Source organism: Daphnia pulicaria, chromosome 4 (assembly GCF_021234035.1).
Source record: "Daphnia pulicaria isolate SC F1-1A chromosome 4, SC_F0-13Bv2, whole genome shotgun sequence".
Lineage (NCBI taxonomy): Eukaryota > Metazoa > Arthropoda > Branchiopoda > Diplostraca > Daphniidae > Daphnia > Daphnia pulicaria.
The window spans coordinates 13,182,892-13,210,486 of NC_060916.1; the positions used below are offsets into that span (position 1 = coordinate 13,182,892).

The following is a 27,595-nucleotide window of genomic DNA, read 5'->3' on the forward strand; positions in this document are numbered from 1 at the left end:
ACCAGTCATTTTTTAGATGAGTTTCAGAGAGAGTACAAGAACAAACTGAATGTCGAATGCTTCCACCAGGGCCCCTTTATATACTAATCGATCCGGTGGGAAATCCATCCGCATTGGTTTAGCTCAACAGCCACCGCAATTCAGGTCAACAAAGCCCAAGCTTTGTATTCTTCAACTTCCCTCCCATTTTCCCCAACAACCAATTGCTGAAAAGAGATCCCATACATTCCTCAACGTCTCCCCTCATCCCTATATAAACCCAACATCCCTCCACCAATTCCTAATCTCAACTTTCAGTCGTTCGACATGGCTCGTACCAAGCAGACCGCTCGTAAATCCACCGGTGGCAAGGCGCCCCGCAAACAGTTGGCCACCAAAGCCGCTCGCAAGAGTGCCCCGGCCACTGGAGGAGTCAAGAAACCCCATCGTTATCGTCCCGGCACCGTCGCCCTTCGTGAGATCCGTCGCTACCAAAAGTCGACCGAGCTTTTGATCCGCAAGTTGCCATTCCAGCGCTTGGTCAGAGAAATCGCCCAGGATTTCAAGACCGACTTGCGTTTCCAGAGCTCGGCCGTCATGGCCTTGCAGGAGGCCAGCGAGGCTTACTTGGTGGGTCTTTTCGAAGACACCAACTTGTGCGCCATCCACGCCAAGCGAGTCACCATCATGCCAAAAGACATCCAGCTCGCTCGCCGTATTCGTGGTGAACGTGCCTGAGCGACCTATTCCCTTTTGACTTACCAATCGGCCCTTTTAAGGGCCACCATTTACTAGAGAAAAGATTATCAACCACCATTATTTTCATTACAATATTCTTGTAAATCTTTCTTATCGTCACTGACTGATGTCAATTAATAGGACTGGTATAAAATAAAGAAAATAACTTCTGGTTTCATCTGAATGCCCTCCTTCTTCGATAATTTCAATGTGCAAAGGAAAACTGCAAATTTTTAGGTAAACAAGAGCAGACATTGAAATATTATGCACTATTTTGGAACCTTCCCCCAAATAAGTAAACCAAAAAACCATGTAAACCGTAAAGGCTATCAAAATATCAATTAGTATTATGGGACACTGAAAAATGTTGAACCAACCTCTGGTTTGCACATTAGATCTGGCAGTCGTTTTATTCTTGTGATCCTCATCACTTATCTTTCAATCCCAACGCTTATTTAAATTTAAAACCACATTCCAAATCCCTAATTATTTGTTATTTTGTTTCAATATTCAAAGACACATATAGGAGTAGCAATCTATTCTAAACAAGAACACAGACGACATCAAAATCTATGCAAACGACGAAAGTAAACAAAACAAGCCACCTAGTGGCCAAAATTGAGCTCATCCAACATTTTGAATTTTTGACGGCGCGACCTCTCAAAAACCTATTTGTAGAAGCGAATTGCTCTTTCCGCTTTTACGAAGGGAATCAAAGGAAAACAAATGGGTGTAAAAGAGATTTGAGGGATTGAGAAACTTATCCTTTAGAATAAATGTTTGAGTTTGATAATCGATTTCAGTTCTGATTTTTTTTATTTTCTTTTCTTTTGGCTTTCTAATGACATAAAAAGTGACAGGATCACCCTTCTTTCTTCTTTGAGTCAAATCATGTGTCTATACTGAGTATCTCCAGTCCGTAATTGCAAGAGTTTCGTAGTCCCTAGTCACCCATTTTGGGTTCTTTCCCATTGGAAGTCAGCGGTCTGTAAGAAGACTCTCATTTGACTCCAAAGAAATTAACAAATCCCATCTTCGGACGTCACCTTTTTTTTCTAACAAATTTCACTCGGCCTTTATTGAAGCCCCGACAGGGGACAAAACCTGATTTAAGAAATTAAATATGCTAAGCATTTGTTTCCTAGTTCAAATTCAGCCTACAAAAGAACAAAAAATATAAAATAAAATGAACTCGAAAAGGGGTAGCATCCGGAATAAGTCTGGAAACAATTGAAAGCCTCTAATCTTTTATACCTTTCTTTCAAGGGACATACAGTTTGCATTTTAACAAGGACCCTTCAAAAACAAAGAAAATAAATTACAACGAAAATGACTAGAAGCAAAGGGACTCTGGGATTAGTTAATTAGTGGATATTTGACCAACAAATTGGGCACGGAACATTCTCAACGGGCCATAGGGCAATTCAGTAACGATGGACGAGGTAACAGATAAGGCAAGCATCAATTTATCGTCATTAGAAATCAGTTGAAGAAACTTCGCTCCGGGAACTCGGACAGTAGTGTCGTGTTGGAATTGCAAAAGGCCTCTCCAAACGTAGACGGAAACATTGTCAACACCGTTAGTCTGAAGAACCATTAATGTTAGACGCCCGTCCGGCAATCGAGAGAATTTAGCGTCGATGGGCTCAGAAAACGTGATTCTCTGTAATCTTGTCGGAGGTCCAACATCATTCAAACTAGAGATAGATTCGACAAACAGGATTGATTACATTGGACTTGTTTACCCACTACTTCTTCTATATTACCTCCAAACAATGACTTGACCAGGAATGGCTGCCGGTTTAGAAGGGGCAACGGTGACCAAAAGACATTGAGCCTCGTTGCAGACACAATCCAAGGCAACTATCTGTAAGGTGACAATTGTTTTCCAGGGTTGAAACCATCGGCTTGTAACATTGAAATTCCAGACTGTAATGTGACCGTATCCTCGCTGTGCTACACTTGCAATGGTCAGTAGAGGTAATCCCGTGCTGTAATGGTAACCGACTGTAACCTGCAAGAAAAATACTAGTATTCTACCAACAGATAATTTTTAAAACTTATATCATACCAGTCGGCCATCAACAGTGGGTAAGCGCTGAAACAAGTCGTAAGTTCCGTTAGACCCCAACGATCGACAATAAATAAGTGAATCAGATGTCAATTCAAGAAACAGGTAGCAAGAACTGTTGGAAAGCAAAAATGCAGTAGCGCCAATAGGGAAATCGGTAGGGATTGTTTGCCTCGCAAGTTCGCCCGAAGCTTTGGGGGAAAAGATAAACGACGCGGGGTTTTCTTGTGAACTAGAACTGCGGTTCCGTGCAGCCACAGCAAAATCTTCAGCATCTCTGAAATATGCAACGCCACTCAACTCCACGCCCTTCATTAACGGGGAGGTTGATGAGCTATAAAATAACTCTCCCAGCGCTTCATCATAGGAGCACAGTTCAATTTCGCCGCCTCGAGTTTCCCAGGCATAAATGTAATCCGCTGACCGTGGTATCGCTCCAGGTACTGTCATTTCTTCAAAGAACATGAGTTCAACTGACTGACGTGAGACAACGCGCTTAATTTTCTGGACCAAAGAAGATAAGGAGCGTTGACGCATCTCTGGAGGAATAACAGGACTATCAGCGACGTGATGGGTAGCATTTAACGGTAGCGTAATGATATCGCCGATGGTAGAATTGGTGGAAGAATCTTGGAAATTCCTGGCAATCAAACTCAACAGAACCACCGGCTCTGAAAACACCACAATTGTGTCACGTCGAACCTGGAAGATTGTTCAATTATTATTTCACTAATTTGAAACTTTAACATTAAATAAAATTTACTAATTGATCGTAGAAATGTGGCAAGGAAATGCCGTCATATAATCCATTAACTTGAAGATTCGTAAATTGCCCAGCCACTTTGAATCCTTCTGTTGATTGTTGATAAAGTGGTACTTGCTCACTTGAAAACAACATGTTGTGAGGAAGCAATGAAGAAAGTGACAGGGGTCCGTTCATCTCTTGCTGGTCGGAGAGAGTAAGCACATGATCACGGCTAACTGCGACGTTGTTCAGTGTACCATTCAAATTCAAAGGTTGTTGAAACACCAGGGATTCAAATTTTGCTCCTGGAAGTGTAAAGTTGCCTTTACGAAGCACAGCTCTTGAGGCCCAGTTTGATAAGTCGAATGTTCCAACTGAACAATTGTTGCACACATCGATGGACCCTTGTACTGAAAGCGTCTTCACAGATTTCTTGCCAGTTACCACATTTCCCCGATCGATTCTCATGAGAGTTGTGTTGACATCCACTTCGTTCAGCGAGCCGCCCATGGTTACGTCTGATATTCCCAAAAAAAGGAGTTATGTTAAACAAAAAAAACTAAACCAAAATTGTCTCTTTAACAATTACTCGATGCGATGACATCCTGGAACTTAATGGGATTTGAAATGTTCTGCTCCGTATCTCGGAGCAAAACAGCGTGCGTAATATGATTGACATCAATATCGTTTATCCGAGAACTGTTTAACGACTCGACTGTTTAACGACTCGACGAGTATCTCCAGTCCGTACTTGCTGTTGAGTTTCGTAGTCACCCATTTTGGGTTCTTTCCCATTGGAAGTCAGCGGTCTGTGAAAAGACTCTCGATGGGCTCCAAAGAAACTACCGGCAGAACAAATCACGTCTTCGGAAGTCATCTTTTTTTTCCAAAAAATTTCTCATACCTAATTTCGCTCTTCTTCTTTTGATGAAAATGGAATTATATTTCCCCTCCTTTTTTGTAATACTCCCATTGTGTATACTTGTATACATCTAGATAAACTGAATTTTTCTCTTCCGATCCATTACTAAACCATATACGAGTTCTCCTTTTTTGTCTCACTTCTAAAATCGCTTCCCGATCTACTAGACGCTCTGTTTATACAAATGACGTTCATCGTAAAGTTTGTAACCCACAAAATCCCGTTGTCTTTGCTAGTTGGTCTCACGCTCCGAAATTGTGTCGGTAGTTCGTACGATTAAAGCTTTAAACTCTATTGATATACTCTAAAAACCCTTTGACTATTTCAATAAAATTTCTTGTTTAACAAATCAAATTAATTTTATCCTCAATGACATTGAGATTCAAGTCAATATTAACATGAGTCAATGTTGACTATGTTGAAGTGTGAATACGTCATTGCCATAACCGTCATCTTCTCCTCTATTATTAGGTAATTTCAATTTGAATATAATAAAAAGTATTAATAAATGTTGAAATTAAATTAATAGTGAAGACCTGAGTGAAAACGCCATCTAATTTGACGATAGGTGGGACAGCTTCGTTTCGGATAGAATCTTTATCGGAAAATTGTATTTGTATTCCTCCCGCGACCACAAGGTGTGCTGCTTCCGCCTTCCAGCTGTCAACTAATTCATTCTGTCGTCTGCTGGTGCAACTGTTTGCAGTTATTCGAGACTTCAGAGTTTCTAAGATTTTCTTGTTTATTCCATCAAGTTAAAGATGAACCAAAACAGCTGTAAGCCAATTCATTTTTTTCCCCACTTGATGCATTGATGCATCACTTAAAAATTTCCATTGAAAAATTTAACAGTAATTGGAGCGAATTTAAGAAGAACACTGATGTTGTCCCCTGGTCAACAAGAAATCCCTCCTAAAGTTACACAAGGAGCAAACCGAACTGAAATGGAACTAGGTGTGAGTGAAAAGGAGAAAACCGATCAAGCTTTCATGAAAGTGTCATTTGAAAGGTACATCTCCCAAATCCTTTCCTCAACAGAACTAGAAGCTCACGAAGAAAGATTGAAGAAGATAAATGAAGAAGCTCGTAATCTTTCCAAAGATGAATGGATGTATCCTTCAATTGAGAAGCTTCTTGGAAATTGGAGTCAATGATTAAAATCTGAACAACTTTATTTTTTCACCTACATAATACAATTAAACTTCCTTGTGATCAACAATCAATGTATACTCAATTTTTGGACTTGGTACTCTAACATTTTCACCCAACATTCTTGCATCGATTTGTAACCCTTGAACAAGACTGTAAGCACCTGGCCTTGAAACTGCTATAGTCAAGTGAACCGCTTCAGGTGTATCTTTCAAACAAACATCTCCTTGAACACGACCTATCCAAAGTAGGGGAGAAGCAGCTTCAGGCATGTACAACTGAGAAGCACGTGGGGGTTTCCTGGGAAAAAAATCATTTGGTTGGAATACATACAAATGTCTTGCTGTCATTATAAATGTTACCCTGTATTGAAGTTGGCTGAATAATGAACATCAACTTGTTGCTGACTGCAATTGTGAAGAAACAGAGTGACTGGTATAACACACAACCTATTAGAAAAATATGCAATGATAATGAAGTGATGAAATTCAAAAAAATAATTGAAACACTTGTTTTTAAAGAACTATTATGTAGACCCAACTTACTTCTGTTGGTCAAAATCATGAAACACTTTTGTTGAATACTCCATGGAGTAGGAAACCAACTGCTGATGTGATTTCAAACTGGTTTCTGGCAAACTTGAGCTAAAAAGAAAAAAGAGAGTTAAGGAAACAGTTACTCAAGTTAATTGAACAGTTCTAACCTTGCTATATCTTGGGAATTCCAACCGAAGTAATGTTGCCCTTCTATGAGTAAAGTACCAAATCCATCTTCAGAAGCTTGCGTAGCCTAGTCAAGAAGAAAACAAATTAGATCGTTGATTTAACTCAAAATGTTGTACAGTATATGTTACCGTCCAGCACACAACCAGAGTTGTGTCGGGTGTAGTTTTCTGAAATTCTTTCACGAATGATCGGTATGGGTCGAGTTGGAAATCGACAGCTCGGCCATGGCTTGGTAATTTTAGCACAACACTCTCGTTGTATTCTCTCTTTTCAGTTCCTCGGATGGCCAATAACACCCCAATGAGGCTTTCTTGTGGATGAAGTACTCCGTCTAAACAAGACACAAAACACGTTGTTATTTGCTTTAAACAAGTTCAGTAATTATAGCACCTGGAATTGTTGACTGATCAGAACGCAAATGCCATCGATTGCTAAGAAGAGCAACCTGCGAAACTTCAATACCACTTAGTGATGTGTCATCCGCCTGTAGACAAATATATCCCAATATTATTTTTTGAAGTATCAATTGTTTCGTGAAATTTAATTGAATTACGTCTCTGAGGTTCCGAACTTGGAGTTGAACGGCCAATGTTTCAGTGCGATCCTCCCCACTCGGAACTCTTTGAACCCAGGCACCGAGGCTCAATGATGAAGAGACAAAGATTTTCGAACAGTGGCGAAGTAGACGATATCTTTACAAAGAAATTATAAGTCAATTATTTCTCATCAATTCAATTTTAATTTCCGATTACCTGGCTTTTATGGCGGGATTAGTAGAGAAAAACATGAGATCCAATGATGTTAACCCAACGTTTTCGGTGCCTTTCAACCACATTTTAATTGATTTTTGAGTGGGATCCCAACGGTAGAGTGCAATTTGATCATTTCGAACATTTTTGCTCTCAATGCGAGGAAGGTCGAAAGCGAGGTGTAAGGGATCGTTGGAAGCGATAATAATATTGGCAACGGGTACACTAGGGCAAATGTTGGAGAGTTCAACCACCACTGGCCGAATTTCTCCGCTAAATAGAAATTCTGGTAAGGAGTGGAACAGCACTTGCAATTTAGGCATGCGTGGCCCGACTTGGATCGAGAGTCTTTTGTCAGAAGCATATACTTTGCCATGACGTTCCTGTTGGGTCGCATTTAACCTCGGGCCCTGCAAGCTAAACATTACTCGCCCTAAAGCAAAATTTCAGTTTAAATTTGACGAAAATTAACCAACATAAAACACTAGTAAACTTACCTGACACTGACGACACTAATCCAACTACTGCTGCCGAAGGCTCTACATTGACTGGGCGAAGGTCAAAAGCGACTCCTTCAATGGCCAGCATTCCTTCTGCTTTGGGTTTCACGTTCAAAACAACCTTATTTTTACCACGAAACTTAATATTAGCATTGCTGCAATTGAGCTATAAACAGAAACAAATCAAACCTTATGTGAAGAAGAAGGATTCAGTACAATCCTCGGTAAAATGTAAGTGGTAACCAATGGATTGTTGTTTGTCGTGAGTAGATTTGATAGGTTACCGTCCACTCCAGAGAAGTTCCACACTAGACGAATGTCACATAATAGGACAGGAATGCGCAAGGGGTTGGTCAAAGGTAATTCTAAACTAATGAGGTCTAAAAACCATGAAATATAAATTAGAATTTATCTTCTAAAACCGAAAAATTAGTTTCTTTTACCATCACAATACGTTTGTGGATGAGCCGTATTGTTGGTCGTATTAGAAAATAGAAGATTGGTAGGCCGGAACATGGCATGAGTTGTGCCAAAGGCCGACTGCACCAGTTTCTCTTCCATATTGGCCCACCTATACAATACAACCATCCCATTATTGATGATTATTTTAAAAATAGTTAAGTGACAAACGTACTTTGCGTGATGAACTTCGTCGTCGTTGAAGGTGACATGTGAGGCCTCAGACACGGGCGGACAAATGTTTTCCGTGGGATCTTTCGTGTCAACTAATACTCTGATCTGGTTGCTATCGATCACAGGCAAGGGTAACACTGGAAGTGAAGTTGACGTTTTGATTTCGTTTTCTCGGTGTTTATTTAACAACTGTTTAGGGTTAAAAAAATTTATGAAATATCATATTGCAAAAAATTAATAAAAAAACCAGTTACCTGGTGAACGTGAATGAATTCATTTAAATAGGCGGTTTGCTGAGCGGCAGTCTGCAAAGAATCTGGCTTTAAAAGAGCACCCAACGCATGACAAGCTGCTTCAATCTGTTGTCGATTTAAGCACTGTCGCCCTACTGTGTAGTGTATGTGATCTTCAGCTAAGCTCCAACCATGCCCTTTATACACCTGGAACAAATTTGACTATGAGGAAAATCTGGGAAGATAAGAGGCTTAAAGGACATACTTGCAAGGCGAGTTGATAAGCTCGAGAAGCGTGGCGCTTTTGCCCCGACTTGCCAAACCGATGACCAGCCAGAATCATGTGGAAGGCGTATTTGCGGATGAGGGGCACCATGTTCGGCTTGGCGGCATCTACACATTAAGACCAAAATTGGTTTATTTATTCTTTTAAAGTTTCAATCTTCTGACATTTAAATTACCGCCAGATGACGAATTTGGTTTGACGGCAGATCGAAGAAAACAAAGGGCAGCTTGTTCTAGAAGGACGGCGCTCCGTAAATCGGCGTCTTCACTGGTAAGTCGAATTAGTTGTAGAGCGGCGTCACTGTATTGATTCGTCGCTTTAAGGCACTCGGATGCCAACACGGCACAGCGCGTGGCCCAATACGGCATCCTGTAAATGGGAAACGTGCACTAAAGTTTGGCTGAATGGCATGACTCGTATGATTAAAACGGACTTGCAAGTTTGCAGATACGTGGTCAACGCTTTGTCGAAGTAGTGGAACGGGATGGTACGATTATGACCAATCTGCAGGAAGACGGAGAGTGCAGCCATCTCCATGGCTCCAGCATAGTGCAGCCAAGCTTGATCAGCTTCAAAGTCCTTTTTGGCAGAATGATAGGAATGATAGGCCAATTCATAGTGACCTAGAAGAAATGCTAAATCGCCTAAGCGTCGAAGCTGTAGCTGGACAGACTCGGGATGATAGCTGTCAAAAATTCAGTAAAAATTGAAGTCAACTCTAAAAATTAAGTTGAATTAATATGCTTACCTCACGGCAACAGTCTGAGTTGTTTGGAGACCACCAGGTCGGCTACTACCGAACCAACGTTTGGTGGCACTTAGCAACGATCGATGAGTACTTTTTCGAGCTGAAGCCTAAAAAGTCGAAGAAGGAAAGAAATGTAAAATATTCTTTACTTGAAAAAAAAATGACTAACACAAACTTACGGATTCATTAAGCAATCGCATTTGTCGTTCCATGTGAGGAAGTAAACTCTTTAGGCAAAAATCGTTAACTAAACCCTGAATGCGATCCAAATCTTCTGTTGTAAGGCATCCGCCGTGAAGTTCACTTTCCACAATACCAGGAGCTAGAATGAGTCCGGTTCCATCCGCTTCATCAACAGAGAGCCCACCGGTCGTCATTCCCAGTCCAGCATTAAGAGGATCATCTTTGATCTGTTGTATCGATCGAATAAAAAATTACAACACGGAATCAAAGAATGTGGAATCAATAAGACAATAAATATACCTCAACGGCGCTTCTCTGGCTGAGATTATTTTTCATATTCGTGCCGTCATCTCGAGTCAGGGATGAGAGAGCCGATGTCGACGGCGATGGAGCTAAGATTGAATTGATATTGATTTCCTGCATAGCCTCCTGCAGGGCATCCATTATCGGCATTTTAGGTAGGGAACCCAATGATTGCGAATTTGTTCCTTCTACCACTTTCCCTGGCAGTTCCATTTCCCCAGCATCTGCTCCATCTACGACTGTCTCTCCCTCAATTGAAGCGTCCGACTGAAAAATAAAAAACTCGAGTTAACACCATTCAATTGTACCAAGATTATGTTACCTTTTTCCAAATGGAGCGCTTATAACAAGATTTAAAATGTAACGAAATTTAAGTGGAAAACCATAGGGGAAAGTTTATTTACCTTGCTGGCTTTTCGTGGTAGAAATCGAAGCCAAGGATCGGGTGCTGGTAGTCCTGGTTCAATCATTGATCCTTTTTTGGGTTTTGAGTTAATCACTAGTAGATGGCATCCGTGTGATCCATAAGCGTTTCTCATAGTTTGTAACAATTCTTCTGCCCTGAATGTATTGGAATATTATTTTCAGAGTATACCGAAATAATTAAGATGTTGCTCATAATTTACTTTGAAGTTTCGCCATCACACGCATCATGGACAAGAACATGGTAACGCAAAGACAACATATTGAACCATCTAGGCCCATCAACTGTTCCATTGCTTGACTGGAAGTAATGGAAGTAACAAAAAATTGTAAGAATTTAATGTCCAAAAAAATCAGGAGTTTACAATACCATCAACTGGGTAAGCTGGTCATTTAATTGCTGAAATTGTTCCATTGGATTAGGGTGGGAAGATGAAACAACAAGTAATGTGGCCAAGTAATGACGAGCAAAATCATGGTCAGTCATTTCTAAACAGCTCCACAGAGTCTCTCTCCATGAATCATACCAGGGTGTGTGAGGATTGATTTCAATTGAATCTGCATCTGGAATCAAACAAATAGTTATACAATTTACAAATCTAAAGGATGATTGATATTACCCCCAATAACAATAACTTTGTTTTCATTGACAGAAAAACTGGTCACAGCTTCAGACAGCAAACGCCTTGCCAAAATGGTAGAGGCGGGTCTCCATGAGATGTCACGAACACTCAGTCTGAAGTGAGTGACTGAGTGCAACGCCTGGTTAACATCTCTTATTTGACCTGCGAGTTATACATTTATTGAAGGCTTTAAGAAACTGGCACCAGGATATGTGTTTTACCTTCTACAGACAGTCGGCTAAACGGCTGCAGAAGTTCGACGAAAGTGAGTCGATTTTTGCTACAGACCACATCAACATCAGGAGACGACAGAACTGCTATAGCTGGACAAAATGCTTGTTGAATCACTTCTGAAGCACTAGGGCCCCCAACTGTGTTGATCGGCATCATCATTTTCCGTAGTTAAATCAAATCAGCATTTCATTCGTGAAAATCAGACATCAGCTGTCATTTTTATGTTACAAGCAGAAGTAAACTGAAAGCCACCTAGTATCGAAATTCGAAACACCCTTAATTAAATTCATGAATAATATAGTAACATTAATATTATGCTCTGTAAAATGATTATATTTTTATAAATGAAACAGATTTGACTTATTCTAATCTTTTTTGAGATATATAAAATAATTTGAAATATTCTTTAATGCGGCTTGTGCCGTCAGATGGCCACACCCACTGCTGTCACATGACAAACCAAATCAGCTGACGCTAGTAAGGAAGTCTTCTCTTCACAAACCTCTGTCACTCTGTCAGCTATAACACTTCTCAAATTCTTGACTTCTAGTTTAACGATATTTCTGGTTTTTGTTTGAAACTACCTTCAAATCAGCAAAATGGCACTCACCGATAGCGATGTTCAAAAACAGGTAAGAGTTTTTAAATAAAATAAATTGTCGATCTCGGAACACCAATTTTAACAATCTAAATGAATTTAACAGATCAAACAAATGATGGGCTTCATTGAGCAAGAAGCTAATGAAAAAGTCGAAGAAATCGACGCCAAGGCTGAAGAAGAATTCAATATCGAAAAGGGTCGTTTGGTCCAGCAGCAGCGTCTTAAGATTATGGAATTCTATGAAAGGAAGGAGAAGCAGGTTGAACTACAAAAGAAAATGTAAGGGACTTGTAAAGAGTTAAATTGGAATATTGTTTCTATAAATGTTCTTGTTTTTCTCCAGTCAATCATCCAACTTGCTGAATCAGGCACGATTGAAGGTTCTGCAAGCTCAACAGCAGCACATTCAAAATCTTTTGGCTGAGGCTCGAACAAGGCTGGGAAAATCTAGTTCTGATCGTGCAAACTACACCCGGGTTGTTTGTGATTTGATTATTCAAGCTTTGTTCCAGGTATTATTATTCTATTCAATTGTTGAGAAAATCTGTTGTCAATATATCATCAATTTTGTCTAGATTATGGAGCCTAACGTGACTATCCGCTGCCGTGAAATTGACTTGGAACTAGTAGAAAGCGTACTGCCCGAGGCCATTGCAAAATACACTGAGGCTATGCACAAACCATGCCACATCACCATCGCTAAAGAGAACTGTCTTCCAGCTGACACGTAAGATTTTAACTCTTGTTCATTTTAAAAAGGAAAGGAAACTTCATTGTATGTTCTAATCAAATATTCAGATGCGGTGGAGTTGAGCTGTGTGCATTCCACGGACGTATTCGAGTCAACAACACTCTCGAAAATCGCTTGGAGATGATTGCCGGTCAGATGTTGCCCGAGATGCGTACTAAGCTGTTCAATGCAAATCCCAACCGCAAATTCTTCGATTAATTTACCCCAATAGGAAGTTGTTTTTTTCCATTTTTCTCTTTCACAATTTTTTCCTTCGTGCGGACGGTAGAACATGATGCTCTATATCCGTGCCGTCGAATCAGTAGTAAATTTGTCTTGTCTTTCTATCTGTGCATGCACCATTCATCCATTTGAAATAGGGGAGACAAAAAAAAAATTATTATACCGGAAAAACTAACAACATTCCTCCTGTTTGTCTAGATGTTTATCGTGGTTGTTTTGGTTAATACATTGTATATTAGCGACATCTTCTACTACATAATTTTGGGGAAACAAAAATCGTATCCGGAGTTAATCCATTTTTTTCAAGGCCCCCAGGGAGCAGCCGACGAGAAATCAAGTCTGGGCAGACCTCAGGCACGTGCACTGCTGTTTTTCTATTGGTGGGCCTCTTGTTCCCATCCTCAAAATTCAAATGCAGACTGAAACGTCCGCAAAAAGATTGCTGAAATGTTAACATTTTTGGTCACACTCAGTCATCATCCAGACACGTGCTGTGTGTTCCGTGTTGAATTTTGTTTAAAGGCTATTATTTAGCTGCTATTTTAGTCAATCAAAATGGAAATGGGTTTAGTTTCATTACGTTCCTCTGTCAGTGGTAAATCGGTTTCATTTGCTGACATGTCACAAGTGAGTAAAGATAATTAATTATCACACCATTTTGAAATTTAAAAATATGTTCATCCAAAATTAACAGGAATCTGAGGATGATGAAGTCCACAGGGTACCATCTACTGGTCGTGGGATCTTGAAGAAATCGTCACCAAAGAGAACCAGAATCCGATTTCCTGTTAAAAAATTGAAATTCAGAATGCTTTCTGATTACTCGATCGACATTTGCAAATTTGCGCCGGTTTATATGGCAGCTGTTCTCGAATATTTAGTAACCGAAGTTATTTCATTTGCTGGGGAAGCTGCCAATGCCCGAATGTCTAAAATCAAACCACGTCACTTGCAGATTGTTTTTCAAAACAACGAAGAATTACGCGAACTTATGACTGGCGAGGACAGATCAATAGGTAAACATATATCTAAAAAGTGACTGCTGTAAAAATCTAAAATTATATTTGATCTACAGCATCCATGCTTGATGAACCGAGCAGCAGTGATTAGCTGGAAAACGTTTTACAGCAAGGCCACGAGATGAAAGCAACATGCAAAGATTTTATTAAATTTTATAATACTGCAAACAGCTATTCTATTCGTTGGCATACATTTTATTTGTATTATTTAAAAATAGAAGCTGTATCGGTTTCAAACGAATTGTTGCTCAATATGCAACGAGGCATTTTCCAGTATTATTTTATTTTTACGAAAAAATTAAGTTGATTAAGCGTAGAATTTGATATAAGTACCGACGAGCAAATTTTGTGTGTCGGGTTTCTATTTCTTAGATGTCGTCGGATCGAATGACACGATATCAAAAGCCAACTGGTTTTTATCTTATCAACCCGACACAAAAAATCTGATTGGTTCCATTAGAGAGTAGCAACCGAAAGATGATTGGTCTGTCAACGTGGTTTTTTTCCACACGAAAAGCATATTTGCTTTCATTTCCACCGCTCCGGAAATAGTCTCATCTATACCAATTCGATCCCTACTCTTTGGTTACTTTATTTGTCGTTCTAATGATCTTTTTTGTCTGTTTGATTAATTTTCTGTTTTTTCTTCTTCACAGAACATGAAATGGAGCATTTAATGGGACAAATTTTTCTCGAATTTCTACATAGTCTAATGTTCTCGTGTGCCAGTTCTTGTTTCTATTTGAATGCCAAAAAATGACCGCTTTTGAATATTAACAACCTGAGGATTGATTGCAATAAAAGCTAATGCAGAGGCCACGTGATCAAACGCTGCTGGCTTATAGGGTTGCATAATTGTACTAATGTTCCTATGAGAATTCCCGTAATGGAACTTGTTTGCTAAAAATGTTGAACTTTCTTTCATTTTCTTATCGAATTTTTTCAATCGTTTTTAGTAGTGCGGGGCTTTGTGGACGGGGCGGCGATCTGCTCTTATTTAAGCGTCTGCGGTTGTTGTAGCTGTGGCCACAAGCAGGAAATCCAACTGGCGTGCAGCTACCACGCCCTTTCTCGCTCTAACGGGCGACCAGCATTCTCGTCAGTACGCTAGAAGACTGTTTAGCCGAGATTTATGCATTCATCTCACAGACAGTGAACAGATCAATTTGTTTCTTTCCAATCAAGACTAAGCGGATAGGTAAAAACAAATTAATTTTCACACCAAGCTTCACCCAATTCTAATCTGTTTTTTAAATTGAATTTTTTAGAAAAGATGTCGACAACACTGAAAACTTACAGTGACTGAAATTATCGAAACTGATTTGATCGCCAAGTGAATATAAAAGAAAATGTCGGAATTACAACGAGCGCCCACTTTACCACCTCGACTTAATCGGCGGTTATCTCAGACGGACTTTAGTAGTAGTGCACCTGTTGCAGCAGCAGCCGCTGGCGAGACGTGCTTGCGTCTCATCAGCGATGCCGAGTGGTACTGGAAGAATATCAGCCGCGAAGAAATCGACGATCTGATGAAGGACACGCCCGATGGAACGTTTCTGGTCCGCGATTCCTCCTCCAAAGCCGGCGAGTACACCCTGACACTCCGCAAAGGCGGATGCAACAAATTGGTCAAGATCTGCTGCAATCGACACGGTCGTTACGGATTTTCAGAGCCCTACAATTTCCATTCCGTGCCGGAACTCATCAATTTTTATCGATCCGTCTCCTTGGCCCAGTACAATCCGACATTAAATGTCAAATTACTTTATCCAGTTTCAAGCTTCCAGAATGTAAGTAGATACTTTCATTTAAGTCGATTACGTCATCTAATCTGTTTCCTTATATAGCAGGCGGAAGAACCGGAATCGGGCAACGACGTGGAGAAAATGCGGAAGCGACTGGAAGATGCCCATAACGAGTATTTAAAACGCTCCCAACAGTACGACCAATACCACAATGATTACTCGCAGTGCTCGCAAGAAATCCAGTTCAAGAAACAAGCTTCAGACGCCTTCAATGAAGTTGTCGTCATGTTCGAGGAGCAACTGCGATTGCACGAAAAGTTCGAGCGCGAGGCTCACCGCCACGAAGTCCACAGTCTCAAGGAGAACTACCAGCTGCTCAAGTTCCAGATGGTCAATTTGAAACAGACCAGCCAAGAGTTGCAGAATCAATTGCGGGTCCAAACGGTCCTCAGCCGCAATTTAGATCGGGAGATGAACGCCCTGAAACCCGAATTGCATCAGCTCTGCAAAACCAGAGATCTTCTCCAGATGAAATTCTTGGCGATGATACAGGTTTATTTGCAGCAGCATCCATCCAGCGTTCACGCCGACAGCCAATATTGGCTCCTACCTGATTACACCCGACCGGATGCCGAGCGATTTCTCACCGGCAAAGCCGACGGGACGTTCCTGATCCGCCGCAGCGCCGGAAGCGCTCCTTTTGCTCTCTCGATCGCTTGTTCTAATATTAAGAAAACACCCGTCGGACACATTCTGATTCATCGATCGGAGCGAGGATTCGGTTTCACCGAGCCGTACCTTCTATTCCCGACTCTGAATGATTTGGTCGTCTACTACGCCGGCCACTCGCTGGAAGAACTGAATCCACTCATAACTACCACCTTGGCCCACCCGTTGCACGGGCCTCAACCTCCTGAAGGCAATCATTCAACCCCTGTCAGTCCAGCTGCTGATGCGGTGGTTGCCACCACTGCCGAAGGTTATTTATCTTTTTAAATGGAAATAATAATGGTCAAATTGAACTGTATTTCTTGTTTCAAAATTCTTATCCTTTTTTATCTGTCCTCAATCATCACTCATTGTAATGCTCTCGTTATTCAATAAATTATTGCAAATGTTAAATGCAAAGTTGATTATTTATTCTTATGGAGAAGAAATATTATATAACTGATGTTTTCTTTAAATTGTTGCCGGCATCCAAGCTCTCTGTCATTGGCCTGAATAAGGTTGGATGATCTTTGCGAGGCAATTGATGTGATACATCAAGCAAAATTGGGGAAATAGGGCGTGTTTACTTTTACCTCACGACGAAAAAGAAGAATTCCCTTTCCTTTCAATTCTTCAAAAACCACCGAATGACCTATATCTTTGGCAACACAAATTACCGCATTCGAGTGCAATCAAACAACATGGAAACATTTCTGATCCTTTCACTTATTCCACGGATGTATAAAAGCCTGACTCGTACTGAGTCAAAAGTATCAGTTGCCCAACTCATCAACCAAATCTCAACATGAAACTGGTGAGAAAAAATAACTAATAAAATCCTAACTTTTTAAAGTGAATCTTCCCTTATTAAGCAATACCGAATAAGGATTAACTAATAAGAATGAGATTTTATCGACGTAGTTCGTTATCGCCGCTGTCTTGGCCGTCGCTGCTGCCACCAGCTACCCTTCCAACTATGCTCCTTCCAGCTACAAGGATAACAAGTACGCCGGAATCACCATCGTCAGCCAATCCGATGAGCGCAACCTTGACGCCAGCAGCAAGTGGAGGTAAACTCTTCACTTTCAATTTCCCACGATCAGTTGATTGATAGAGTATAGACGTTCAAATTCTAATCAAATCTTAACTTGGGCATGTTACAGCTACGCCGGATCCGACTACACCACCCGTGAAGAGTCCCAGGTCCAGAAGAAGATGCAAGGAGCCTCTTACGATTCTTACGGAAAGGCCACCTACGAGGATGTTATGGGCAACACCAACAAGGGATCTTCCTACTGGGTCTCCCCCGAAGGCGAGAAAGTTACTTTGACCTGGTCCGCCGATGAGGCCGGTTTCCAGCCAAAGGGCGACCACTTGCCAGTTCATGTCCCATTCAACGGCAAGGGTTACAAGATTTACTAAATTATTGGCGGTTTATTTAAAAAAGAAAAAAAAAATACAATTTATTTTGCTAACTGATCATAGCTGTAGAATTTTGTTTGAAATTTCTGGTGGGTCGATTTCTGGTTATAATTAGCAATTAGTCATCATATCGGCCAGATCATTATACATAGCACCAGATCGGCGCCGACATTCGGTGCGCTTATTTCGGATCGATTCGCGAGCCCTTGCTATTTTGACTCGATTTTGAAATGTTTCCGTCATTTCCTTTATACGTTGGCCAATATACTTTGAACCCCACTAGCTATATAGATTTCTTCATCATATAAATGAAGAGGCGAGAATAACTTTCCATCCCAAACAGTTTCCTGTTTTCCACCATAAATGTTGCTGCTGCTGATGAAACTTTAGATCCCCATGTAAGGATGTGCCACTTGATCAGTGAAAGTGAGACATTCTATTCTGGCGCTGTGATATTGAGACGAAAAAGAGCTGCCACTTTTATTTTTTACCACATTGCATCAATCTCGTCATAATCTAATTATCTCTCTGTCTCTCCTTTTTGGCGCGAAACAATTTATATCGTCTGATAAGATATCAAACGTCGTTGACGTTTCTCAGCAAAGGAATATCACGTAAGATTGGCAAGAAGAAGCGTATGTACACTGCGCACGCAAATTCGTTATTATCGCCACACCTTGTTATCTTATCGAAGAATATAAATGACCTCTGTCAAACACCATGTCATTCAAATTCTGCTCAATTGTGGTGCATGTATAGTCGAGTTGGAAATTATACCTGACGCGATTTTTCCCAAATGTTTTTATATAGTAGAATCTATCCCATCCATATGTCAATAAATCACTTGCCACCCTTAAAGAGTCACTGACATATTCAAACCACATGCGATTTGAAAATGTTGTTAAGAATATTTTTTTTAAAGAAATATACTCGATCCAGTAACATGACAGGCCCCCCTCCCTGCTGTTGTTGTGTCGTTCTTGATTGATGTCGAGTAGGTAACTATGTTAGATTTTTATTCTCAGCTAGACCACCAGAGGAAATTTAATTAAACGATATATATACGTATTATGGTTGGATGTTTGAAAAGATCAGGTTTCCATGCCATAAAAAGAAATCGCGACGCAGACTACATGAAATAGACTCGTGTATTTTACTGCCGCTTTTTTTCCTAGATAACCTGTTCTTGCTGTCACAACAAGGAAATGCAAATATAAGTTCGGCATATATAAAAGGTGGTCTTCTGTGTCTGTGGATTTTCATTCCTCTTCTTCAGAAGTTCAACCCACCGCTCAAAAGTTCAGTCGTCGGCAGCCGTTGCTGAATCAAAATGAAGCAATTCGTAAGTTTCATTTAAATTGTTTTTTTATTACATTATTTTAAATGCATACATTTTTCTCTGCTATACTTATTATCAGTGTACAGTTGTGTTCGCCTCGGTGATCTGTATCGTTTCCTCCATTGAACCGACCGGATGGAGTTACGCCTCCGTACATCAACTTCCTTATTTTAATGCACCGACATCACTGGAACCCGTGCAGGATGTGGCATTTCATCCGGAAAGTCGCGTACCCCAGAAGGCCGACCAAGACACCATGTTGGTTCTAGGGTCTCATGTGAGATGTCTAAAGGAATTGCAAGGTATTAAACAATAACATTTAATATAATTGGTAAAAGAATGAGCAAGTGATGAAAATTGTCGAATTGGTCTCTACAGCACTGAAGGAGCGATTGGATGGAACTACGGATTGTACCGCTTCTGATTTAAAGAAAGAATTCTTAGGTAAAATAATCAGTCAACTATTCCTCTAAGCGGTAATAAAGCGTAAATATTTTTTAAATAGAAATTTCAAAGCGTCTAGCGGAAACAAATACAATTGTGCTGAATTTGAAGAAGGAAATGACAGGTAACATTTGAAATTTGGAAAAGAAAATGTTGCTTTAAAAATAATTGCATTTTATTCATTTGCAGAAATGTCACGCCATTCGACGGAAACTGCGCAACGGTTAGCTGAAACGAATGCCGATGTTTTGAATTTGAAAAAGACGTTAAATGGTAATTTTACACGCAAAGATATTTTGAGAATCTGAAAGATAGCAACATTCTTTGTATCTTTTTTGCATAGCATCTGTGCTTGAGCTAACGGCGACTAAGAATAACTTGATGGATATGACAGCAGCTTTTGCCGACCTTGAAAAGGAGTCAGAAAGTAGAATTTTAATATGAGATTGTTTAAACATTTTGAGAAAATAACTTTTGTGTGGTGTCTAGGAAATTCGGACGGTTTAGAACAAGCAAATGCGAAAATGGAGGTCTTAAAAACTGAATTGAAAAGTATAATATTTTCTTTTAGACAATTAGTTAACAACATATCAATTTATTCCTTTTTTGCAGAGACTACGACGGATCTGGCGGCCTTAAAATTACATTCAGCTAATGCAACGACATCTCTTGCAAGTGTTGATGCGAATTTTATTGGTGCGTTGTCTTAATCAAACATTCCATTTGTAAAAATTTAATTATGTCTTTTAATTCACAGCGATTCGACAAGATTTGAATGTCATCAAGGCTGATGTTATTGCTTTAAAAGGTAATTTATTTATTTCTAATTAAAACAAAAACAATATTTTGAATTGCATTTTGTTTAGCAACAAGTTCGAGTGACAAACCCTCATCCATCGGAAAAATTCCGGCTTCCTGTGCCGACTTACGACAGTTAGGAAACGGAAAAAGTGGATTGTATAATATAAAATCAGACAAAAAGGTCAAGATTGCGTATTGCGATTTTACCAAGCCGTCTACCGACTCAGGTAAATTCGATTCCCATTAATTATCACCAACATAATAATATTCTAAAATTATCAATCGCAGGTTTCCAAAATTCAATTGGATCCTTAGACGTGAAATCCTTGACTACTTCCTTTTACGTTCAATTGGGCAAGGATTTTAGCGAATCCAGATCTCCGATTCCATTCGTCAAGGAGTTACTAAACGTGGGAGGAGCCTACAATGGAACGAGTCGAAAATTCACGGCACCCGTCACGGGAAAATATTTTTTCACCTTTACTGGAGTAGTGGCTTTCCCGGCAACCGTGTCTGATAATTCTTATTTGCAATTGGCTCTGTACAAGAACGGTGGCGAAATTGGGCGGGCTTTTTCTGACGAGATGAGTGACATTCGCAAACACGGCACCATTTCTTTGCAGTCAACACTCGATTTGACCAAAGGTGATCAAATATGGCCAATGATTTCCTTTATCGCACCGAGCGTTTATTTGGTTGGCCATGGCTATACTCATTATTCTGGTTTCTTGCTCGACGAGGATATTATGTGATAGTCTTTAAAATAAGGTTTTGGATTGGGCGGGGCATTACAAACTGGGTGTATTTGGAATACAAAATGTGACTCTAAATTGAATTAAATTAAACTTTCTGACATTGATGAGTAACATCAGTTATCTCAGCTTGTGATATGAAAAAGGAAAAGTTTCTAATTATTATATTTTTGTAATCGAAGATCTAAGCGGATCTAAAAAAGCAGATTTGATAAAAAGAATTAAGAACATAAAACACCTAGCGGCAGAGACGCGCAACTGCAGACGACCAATGTCCAATGCAGACGAAAAAGTTCCATTCCGCGCGAACTTCTTGGATGGGTTGGCTAGAAACGGTCGTAGAGCTCATTAGCTTGTTTTAAGCACAACTATTTAATTTGATTACAGTCATGTCACTGCTTATTCTATCTAACGAGGTTCTCCTTAAACACATTTTCGCGTTTCTGGAGATATCAGACTTGTATAAACTGATGCATTCTTGCAGTCGACTCAGTACTGTTTTGCGTGATGCAAACCAGCTTTGGAAGAAAAAGTTTCAAGAAAGGTGAGTGATTGTGTGTGATGTTGGTAATATTTTGTGTCTGATTTGTTTCTACAAAATGTGTGTTGCCCACTCCCATAGATGGCCCAAAATTTGTTTACGTGAACAACGAGGACGTGTAGTTAACTGGCTGGACAGGATGAATCTACGACTAAGGATCATAAGAATAGTCAAAGAAGAAGTTGGGAGCATGTCTGCTCTTTGTTATCCTGAAAGTGCTGAAATATATACGCCTGAAAATGTCATTAAAACATTAACAACTGGTGACTACCCTTATCTTGTATTCATTGACGATGAACTTACACGACTGAAGTTTAACCCACCAGAGGAATTGTGAGTCTAAATAGTTTCTTCCTTCACATGTAAATTCTAACAAACATGTGGTTTTCTATTTCAGGGCAGATGATTTGACTTTCACCCATTACGCCAGACACTTGTACACAAAAGTCAGGATGTGTCTACTAGAGAAGAAGTGGTTGAACTTTATGCGCCAACCAGAATCAAAGAAATCTTTACTTGAGGGTGCCCTGCTTGTCTCTGAATGGATCAACATGGACTTCCGGGAGATTCACAGTTCAAGTGACAGTGAATTGATGATTGACTGGATTGTTGACAGGGTGAAATTTCTCCTTGGCGAAACGAGAAACTATTCATTTCAAGATGCAGACGTACAACCCACTGAAAGAGAGATTTTGACCACCATCAGCCGAGTGTTATTTCATGATGAGGAAATGAAAATGCTTCTTATATATGTAGACGACGAAGTTAACGATCGCGATCATTCTGTTGCCTGTGGTTGTTTTACCCCCGGAACTTATTCTGTTGACCTGGTACGTAGTAGTATTTTTTTCTTGAGACAAACACTTCTTACTAATTGCTTGTTCTCGACATTTCATAGGTTCTTGTATCCGATGCGAGAATAGGCCATAACAACATTTTTTGCGTCATCTATCAAGAAGTGGCCAAGAGGATGGGTATTTTGTGTGAACCGGTATTCTGCTACAAGGACCATAGATTCTACAAAAGAGTGGTACTTCGGTGGAAGGAATATCCAGAGTAATACGCTTTTTAGAAATTTACCCCTTTAAATTGTGATTTTCATGTATCTCATTGCTTGTACAGGCAAGCAGAAGGTTACACTTACATTGACATGTATAGGAAAGGCGTCTTGCAACGTCTCGATGCCAGTCGTCGCCTCGGCCCTGTTTACGGTTACTTTGACGATGAAGAGTATTATGATGTTGATGTTAATCCACCTGTTGTCCCGGCGGAAGAGGTTTTCCAGGAAATGCTGCGTCTTTTGCTTGAAGAGGACAGTAGGTTTTGTAATATAAATCACGGGTACACTAAGCCGTACGTAGTGTACCCGACATCAAGTCTATGTCGACTTGCGTGTGCAATTTCCCCCTCGTCAACTAAGTTGGTTAAAACATATGCAACTTTTTGCGAAAAGAAACACATCCAATTTGGTGATGCCATTCGACTGTGCCAGGTATCATGTTAGAATGAGAGAAAATGTCGAACAGTTAATAATTTTCTTTTTTTAATTTCTCAGGAGCGAAGAATTTCCTGCAGTAAATTACACAAACTCTTAAATGAACACAGAAACAAACTAGCGGAGGTAACCTGAATTCCTCTAAACATATCGCTGTTTTATTTATTTTTGTTTTATTTTGTGTTTAATTTATTGATATTTGTTGTTGTAGAAGGTTGTGTGCAATCGTTCTCCGTCCATCAAATACGCGATTGGCCTTGTCATGATCTACAACGATGATGCAAAAAGCTATTTGCATAAAAGAGCTTGTGTTATTATTTCATGGGATATTAAATGCAAAGGATATTATTCCGGTATGTACGGAAAACCAGTTGCCAATTTGGATCAGCCTTTTTACAATATCCTGTTGGATGATAGGTTCCCCGAATATGTCCCTGAAGGTACATTCCTGCAATTAATTTTTTCTTTAATCTTACTTATTCTGTTATTTCTTATTGGTAATAGAGAAACTGGAGCTTCATCGCAATCCCAACTCCGCTAGTGTAAATAATGGGAACCTTGGAATGCATTTCTCCAAATTTGATGGTCGCATTTACGTACCAAACCCTATGTCTCAATCTCGTTTTCCCGACGATGAGGCCTTTGCACGATCTCTGGTTGGAACAATGTGATTTTTTTTTCTCTATTTATGGTTTCGTATTAACTCATTCGTACTCTCCTTGGTTTAAATTGTTTGTGTTAATTTGGAGTTTTTGCTCGAGTTTTTGTAAGAAAACACGGATAGTTTTGTAATACGGATAAATAAGATAAACGATTTAAATGATTACCCCATCTATGATTCGAAAATTCAAACCATTAGGTTTGCTTATTTACATATTTTTCTCGACTGCGTGGTCTGCTTAATGTCTGTCTGTTAGGTGCCATGGGGTGTAGACATTTCTGGTGTTGGTTATTTTAATCTATTTTTGCATGGATACCAACGATGTCCAAATATTGTAATTTTAGTAAAAATGACAAGGAGGTCGATTAGACTTTTGGTTGCGACGTTAATATTCGGCACAGCAATCCTTTTTGGCATTTTTTCTTTTGCTTCAAACAAAAGTAAGTAACAGATTCCTGGCACTAAATTCCTGGCAAGTCTTTTATTATTTCAAAATCCATTCTTTTAGATGCCCAAAGTCAAGATTTTACCAAAGAGTCCTACCTAGAGATGAAGAATGAATTGATTAAAATGAAAAATGAGAATCTCAAGCTTAAAGTTCAAGTCAACCAACAATATGAGCAGCCAGAGATCAACTTAGATGCTGCCATTGTACCCAGTGATCAGCTTAAACCCTGTGCCAAAGTAAATATTATATCAACACAAAATCTTTTTCTTGCTAAATTTGCTCTATTGTTTCAGGATGCTAGTATTCTTGTGAAACGCTGTGAAATCATTCATGTTGCTATTGTATGTGCTGGTTATGATGCTTCAAGAGCAGTCTCTACCCTAATCAAATCCTTGCTTTTTTACCGCAAGAATCCCATTCACCTTCATTTTATAGCTGATGCCATTGCTGAAAACATTTTGAAAACACTATTTCAAACATGGGATATTCCCCACAGTATGTACAAAATTTCAAATGATGATTTAAAGTGTATTCTTAACTTTTCCATATTTTAGTGAATTACAGTTTTTACTCAGCTGATGAACTAACTTCCGATGTAGCTTGGATTCCAAACAAACACTATTCTGGTGTTTATGGGCTCCTGAAACTTACGCTGCCCAAAGTTCTGCCTCAATCTGTGGACAAAGTCATAGTCTTTGACTGTGATGTCACCTTTTCAGCTGACATTGCAGATCTCTGGGCAGTTATCTCATCCTTCTCGTCCAGTCAGGTAAAAACAACTGCCTAACTTAGTACTAATGAAATGACAACCATTTTCTTGTGATATCAGGCAATTGGACTTGTCGAGAATCAAAGTGACTGGTACTTGGGGAAATTGTGGAAAAATTATGAGCCATGGCCAGCCCTAGGCAGAGGGTAATAACATTTTACCAAGAAATTAAATTAAATTTTATTTAATGTTTAAAATTTTGAGACAGATTCAATACTGGAGTGATTGCGATGGACTTGAAAAAATTACGTTCGTTAAATTGGAATCAGCTATGGTTGCTGACGGCTGAAAAGGATCTAGTCAGTCACTATTTCACATCACTTGCTGATCAGGATATTTTTAATGCTGTACTTTTCCAAGAGCCTCATCTCGTATATCGTCTGCCTTGCCAGTACAATGTCCAGTTATCTGATAATACGCGATCTGAATCATGTTACAGTGAAGTCGCCGATTTGAAGGTAACATTTTTCAATTCTACTTAGTAAAAAATTCCATTAACAAATTTTTTTTTTCACTTTCAGATTATTCACTGGAACTCTCCGAAGAAATTAAAAGTCAAGAACAAACACAGCGACTTTTTCCGTAATTTGTACTACACTTTTGTTGGTTTTGATGGAAACTTTCTCCGACGACAGCTTTTTCATTGTAACGATTCCGTATTTAACCAATCATCCGTCGATGATCTTCCGGTATGTCATCGTTACATTTATTTTCCAACGTTTCAATGTAAAGAATTAAATCAATAGGTGGAAGATGATGCTTGCTACGAGATCCGTAAAGCTCGTGATGCCAAATACCGAACGCATCTTTTTTATTTGTCTTATGATGCTGGTAAAATAGACGACAACGACATCACCTGGGTAGCCCAGTTGTCACTCGACAGGCTGCAAATGATTGAACCCCTTTGTCGATTATGGGAAGGTAAACTCTATAATAAAATTTGATTCAAATTGATCGCTTCTAATTACAATTCATTAAAAATTAGGACCAATAAGTCTCGCTCTTTACTTGTCTGACACGGAAGCCGATCAATTCCATTCGTTTGTCACGGAATCGCACTACCTGAATTCCAGGACCAACATCGGTTACCACGTCGTTTACAAACAAGGAGTAAGTGAACTTGTGTTGAATTATCTGAAATATTGTTAACTTTTAAACAATTTATTCAACAGAGTTTGTATCCAGTCAATTTATTGAGGAACGTGGCTCTGGAACAGGCCAGCACGCCATTCGTCTTCCTCTGTGATATAGATTTCTTGCCCATGCCGAATCTCTACACTACATTGAAAAAAGCTGTCCAGTCGCTCAAAGTGGCCACCGAAAATAAGGTACTATACATAGATGGCGTGAGTGGTGACCACCTGCAATGCTATAAAAACTTGGTGTGTCTTGGAAGACGATAAAAATAACAACTACTAAAAAAATGAAAAAAACTTAAAAAGAAAAAAGATGTTGTTTAATGATGTTTCCAACAAGGCTTTGGTGGTTCCAGCTTTTGAAAGTCAACGGTATCAGACCAAAGTGCCCCGTACCAAAGCTGAGGTAATTGCCGCTCTGGACATGGGCGACCTGTTGACCTTTCGTTACCACGACTGGGCCCTAGGACACGCAGCCACCAACTTTCCCATGTGGAGGACGGCCACTATTCCTTACAAAGTAAAATAAATTAAATCTTTTTGTTTTCTTTTTCCCTTTTTTTATTTGCTTTAATTTATAGTTTACGTACAGAATTAGTTTAAAAGGACTAGGAAATATCTCTTTGTATTTTTATCTTGATAAGATTTGACGTGTGGTTATCATTAAAGAAATAGCGGGTGGGGTAAACCCATGTATACTAATCAGTATAAACTATTTCAATGGAATTGATAAATTTATTTCAGATTAAATGGGAACCAAATTTCGAGCCTTACGTTGTGGTGCGTCGGGACGTGACACGCTACGATCCCCGATTCCTGGGTTTCGGCTGGAACAAGGTCTCGCATTCGATGGAATTACACGCCCAGCACTACGAGTTCCAAGTCTTGCCCAACGCGTTTATCGTCCACTTACCTCATTCGCCCAGCGTCGACATTTCCAAATATCGAGGCTCCTCCCAGTATCGAAAGTAAGTCCGCACATTCAGTTCAACTTTCCTCGGGGTGTTGGTATGAATTTTAAATTTGGAATGAATTCACGACACGCAGGTGCTCCGAATCTCTGAAATCGGAATTCATCGTCGATTTGAAGAAGCGCTACTCCGATTTTAGTTTCAAATAGCTTTTTCAAGACTTATGTTGTTTGTGTAATCGGGATCCTTCTTCTTGATTATTACCCCCCAAAGAAATATACAAATCTCCGTTTTCTACAAGTTCGTTTTCCAGTTGAGGTTCAAAAGTCCCTTGGACTGATGGCCCCGGAGTTGGGGGGTCGCAGAGGAAGAGGAGGCTACGATTCGCCGATGAGACGGGATGATGAATGGGCGTATTTCGATCTCAAACCACCACCAGAGTCGTTGGTTTATTCTCTTTTTTTTTTTTTATATTTTTCTTGTAAAAATTAACTGTCGGGAGGAAAAAAAAAAGGCTGAGGAAGTCGATATCTTATAACCGAATAGGAAACGGAAAAGGGGCGTTGACTAGTTTTTATACATGGGG

At 39.7% G+C, this 27,595-nt stretch overlaps 12 protein-coding genes and 1 long non-coding RNA gene across 15 annotated transcripts in view; 10 read left to right on the top strand and 3 right to left on the bottom strand.

Moving 5' to 3' along the window:
* The window catches only part of LOC124337404, a 62,457-nt gene that overhangs the window by 9,377 nt on the left and 25,485 nt on the right, over window positions 1–27,595 (top strand). The window lies entirely within an intron of this gene.
* The window catches only part of LOC124337283 (histone H4-like), a 64,022-nt gene that overhangs the window by 312 nt on the left and 36,115 nt on the right, over window positions 1–27,595 (bottom strand). The window lies entirely within an intron of this gene.
* LOC124337226 (histone H3) lies at window positions 127–717 on the top strand. Its single transcript, XM_046791330.1, has one exon. It carries the CDS (start codon window positions 307–309, stop codon window positions 715–717), a length of 411 nt encoding a protein of 136 aa, XP_046647286.1. The 5' UTR covers window positions 127–306.
* On the bottom strand, window positions 1,948–4,269 carry LOC124336968. The gene is made up of 5 exons (XM_046790944.1): window positions 4,123–4,269; window positions 3,552–4,051; window positions 2,789–3,490; window positions 2,484–2,731; window positions 1,948–2,414 (listed from the first exon to the last, which is right to left on the bottom strand). The coding sequence occupies exons 2-5, from the start codon at window positions 4,041–4,043 to the stop codon at window positions 2,078–2,080; spliced, it is 1,779 nt and encodes a 592-aa protein (XP_046646900.1). The 5' UTR covers window positions 4,044–4,051; window positions 4,123–4,269; the 3' UTR covers window positions 1,948–2,077.
* On the top strand, window positions 5,080–5,674 carry LOC124337288. The gene is made up of 2 exons (XM_046791393.1): window positions 5,080–5,232; window positions 5,308–5,674. Exons 1-2 carry the CDS (start codon window positions 5,217–5,219, stop codon window positions 5,607–5,609), a joined length of 318 nt encoding a protein of 105 aa, XP_046647349.1. The 5' UTR covers window positions 5,080–5,216; the 3' UTR covers window positions 5,610–5,674.
* Window positions 5,610–11,485, bottom strand: LOC124336869 (trafficking protein particle complex subunit 8-like). The gene is made up of 24 exons (XM_046790747.1): window positions 11,232–11,485; window positions 11,008–11,172; window positions 10,758–10,951; window positions 10,591–10,688; window positions 10,369–10,525; window positions 9,962–10,231; window positions 9,658–9,888; window positions 9,479–9,585; window positions 9,164–9,415; window positions 8,906–9,099; window positions 8,710–8,837; window positions 8,466–8,651; window positions 8,213–8,400; window positions 8,022–8,149; window positions 7,768–7,958; window positions 7,576–7,699; window positions 7,082–7,511; window positions 6,883–7,021; window positions 6,720–6,813; window positions 6,458–6,660; window positions 6,308–6,393; window positions 6,150–6,248; window positions 5,967–6,053; window positions 5,610–5,904 (listed from the first exon to the last, which is right to left on the bottom strand). Exons 1-24 carry the CDS (start codon window positions 11,401–11,403, stop codon window positions 5,652–5,654), a joined length of 4,176 nt encoding a protein of 1,391 aa, XP_046646703.1. The 5' UTR covers window positions 11,404–11,485; the 3' UTR covers window positions 5,610–5,651.
* Window positions 11,707–13,062, top strand: LOC124337152 (V-type proton ATPase subunit E-like). Its single transcript, XM_046791233.1, has 5 exons — window positions 11,707–11,876; window positions 11,949–12,124; window positions 12,189–12,357; window positions 12,421–12,572; window positions 12,644–13,062. The coding sequence occupies exons 1-5, from the start codon at window positions 11,844–11,846 to the stop codon at window positions 12,792–12,794; spliced, it is 681 nt and encodes a 226-aa protein (XP_046647189.1). The 5' UTR covers window positions 11,707–11,843; the 3' UTR covers window positions 12,795–13,062.
* LOC124337205 (histone H2A-beta, sperm-like) lies at window positions 13,282–14,078 on the top strand. The gene is made up of 3 exons (XM_046791307.1): window positions 13,282–13,445; window positions 13,513–13,834; window positions 13,894–14,078. Exons 1-3 carry the CDS (start codon window positions 13,374–13,376, stop codon window positions 13,926–13,928), a joined length of 429 nt encoding a protein of 142 aa, XP_046647263.1. The 5' UTR covers window positions 13,282–13,373; the 3' UTR covers window positions 13,929–14,078.
* On the top strand, window positions 14,701–16,691 carry LOC124337040 (phosphatidylinositol 3-kinase regulatory subunit alpha-like). Of its 3 annotated transcripts, none has more exons than XM_046791054.1 (3): window positions 14,701–15,035; window positions 15,106–15,627; window positions 15,688–16,691. In XM_046791054.1, exons 2-3 carry the CDS (start codon window positions 15,187–15,189, stop codon window positions 16,576–16,578), a joined length of 1,332 nt encoding a protein of 443 aa, XP_046647010.1. In that variant the 5' UTR covers window positions 14,701–15,035; window positions 15,106–15,186; the 3' UTR covers window positions 16,579–16,691. The 3 variants fall into 3 exon arrangements, with proteins under 3 accessions (XP_046647010.1, XP_046647009.1, XP_046647008.1); XM_046791053.1 differs by having other exon boundaries at window positions 14,703–15,035; window positions 15,111–15,627; window positions 15,685–16,691; XM_046791052.1 differs by having other exon boundaries at window positions 14,704–15,035; window positions 15,685–16,691.
* On the top strand, window positions 17,017–17,769 carry LOC124337210 (larval cuticle protein 2-like). The gene is made up of 3 exons (XM_046791312.1): window positions 17,017–17,104; window positions 17,212–17,360; window positions 17,454–17,769. Exons 1-3 carry the CDS (start codon window positions 17,096–17,098, stop codon window positions 17,710–17,712), a joined length of 417 nt encoding a protein of 138 aa, XP_046647268.1. The 5' UTR covers window positions 17,017–17,095; the 3' UTR covers window positions 17,713–17,769.
* LOC124337036 lies at window positions 18,939–21,155 on the top strand. The gene is made up of 11 exons (XM_046791048.1): window positions 18,939–19,054; window positions 19,131–19,353; window positions 19,430–19,495; window positions 19,557–19,619; window positions 19,685–19,768; window positions 19,839–19,922; window positions 19,985–20,047; window positions 20,108–20,191; window positions 20,253–20,303; window positions 20,362–20,523; window positions 20,585–21,155. The coding sequence occupies exons 1-11, from the start codon at window positions 19,043–19,045 to the stop codon at window positions 21,046–21,048; spliced, it is 1,356 nt and encodes a 451-aa protein (XP_046647004.1). The 5' UTR covers window positions 18,939–19,042; the 3' UTR covers window positions 21,049–21,155.
* Window positions 21,326–23,910, top strand: LOC124336965 (F-box only protein 21-like). Its single transcript, XM_046790938.1, has 8 exons — window positions 21,326–21,592; window positions 21,671–21,922; window positions 21,987–22,419; window positions 22,488–22,645; window positions 22,712–23,081; window positions 23,145–23,210; window positions 23,296–23,524; window positions 23,589–23,910. The coding sequence occupies exons 1-8, from the start codon at window positions 21,438–21,440 to the stop codon at window positions 23,753–23,755; spliced, it is 1,830 nt and encodes a 609-aa protein (XP_046646894.1). The 5' UTR covers window positions 21,326–21,437; the 3' UTR covers window positions 23,756–23,910.
* On the top strand, window positions 23,967–27,306 carry LOC124336927 (LARGE xylosyl- and glucuronyltransferase 1-like). Its single transcript, XM_046790859.1, is given in 12 exon segments — window positions 23,967–24,185; window positions 24,254–24,429; window positions 24,487–24,688; window positions 24,748–24,962; window positions 25,023–25,108; window positions 25,171–25,420; window positions 25,484–25,883; window positions 25,948–26,072; window positions 26,135–26,290; window positions 26,439–26,618; window positions 26,843–27,066; window positions 27,146–27,306. Coding segments are annotated over 12 exon segments (2,178 nt in total). The 5' UTR covers window positions 23,967–24,094; the 3' UTR covers window positions 27,219–27,306.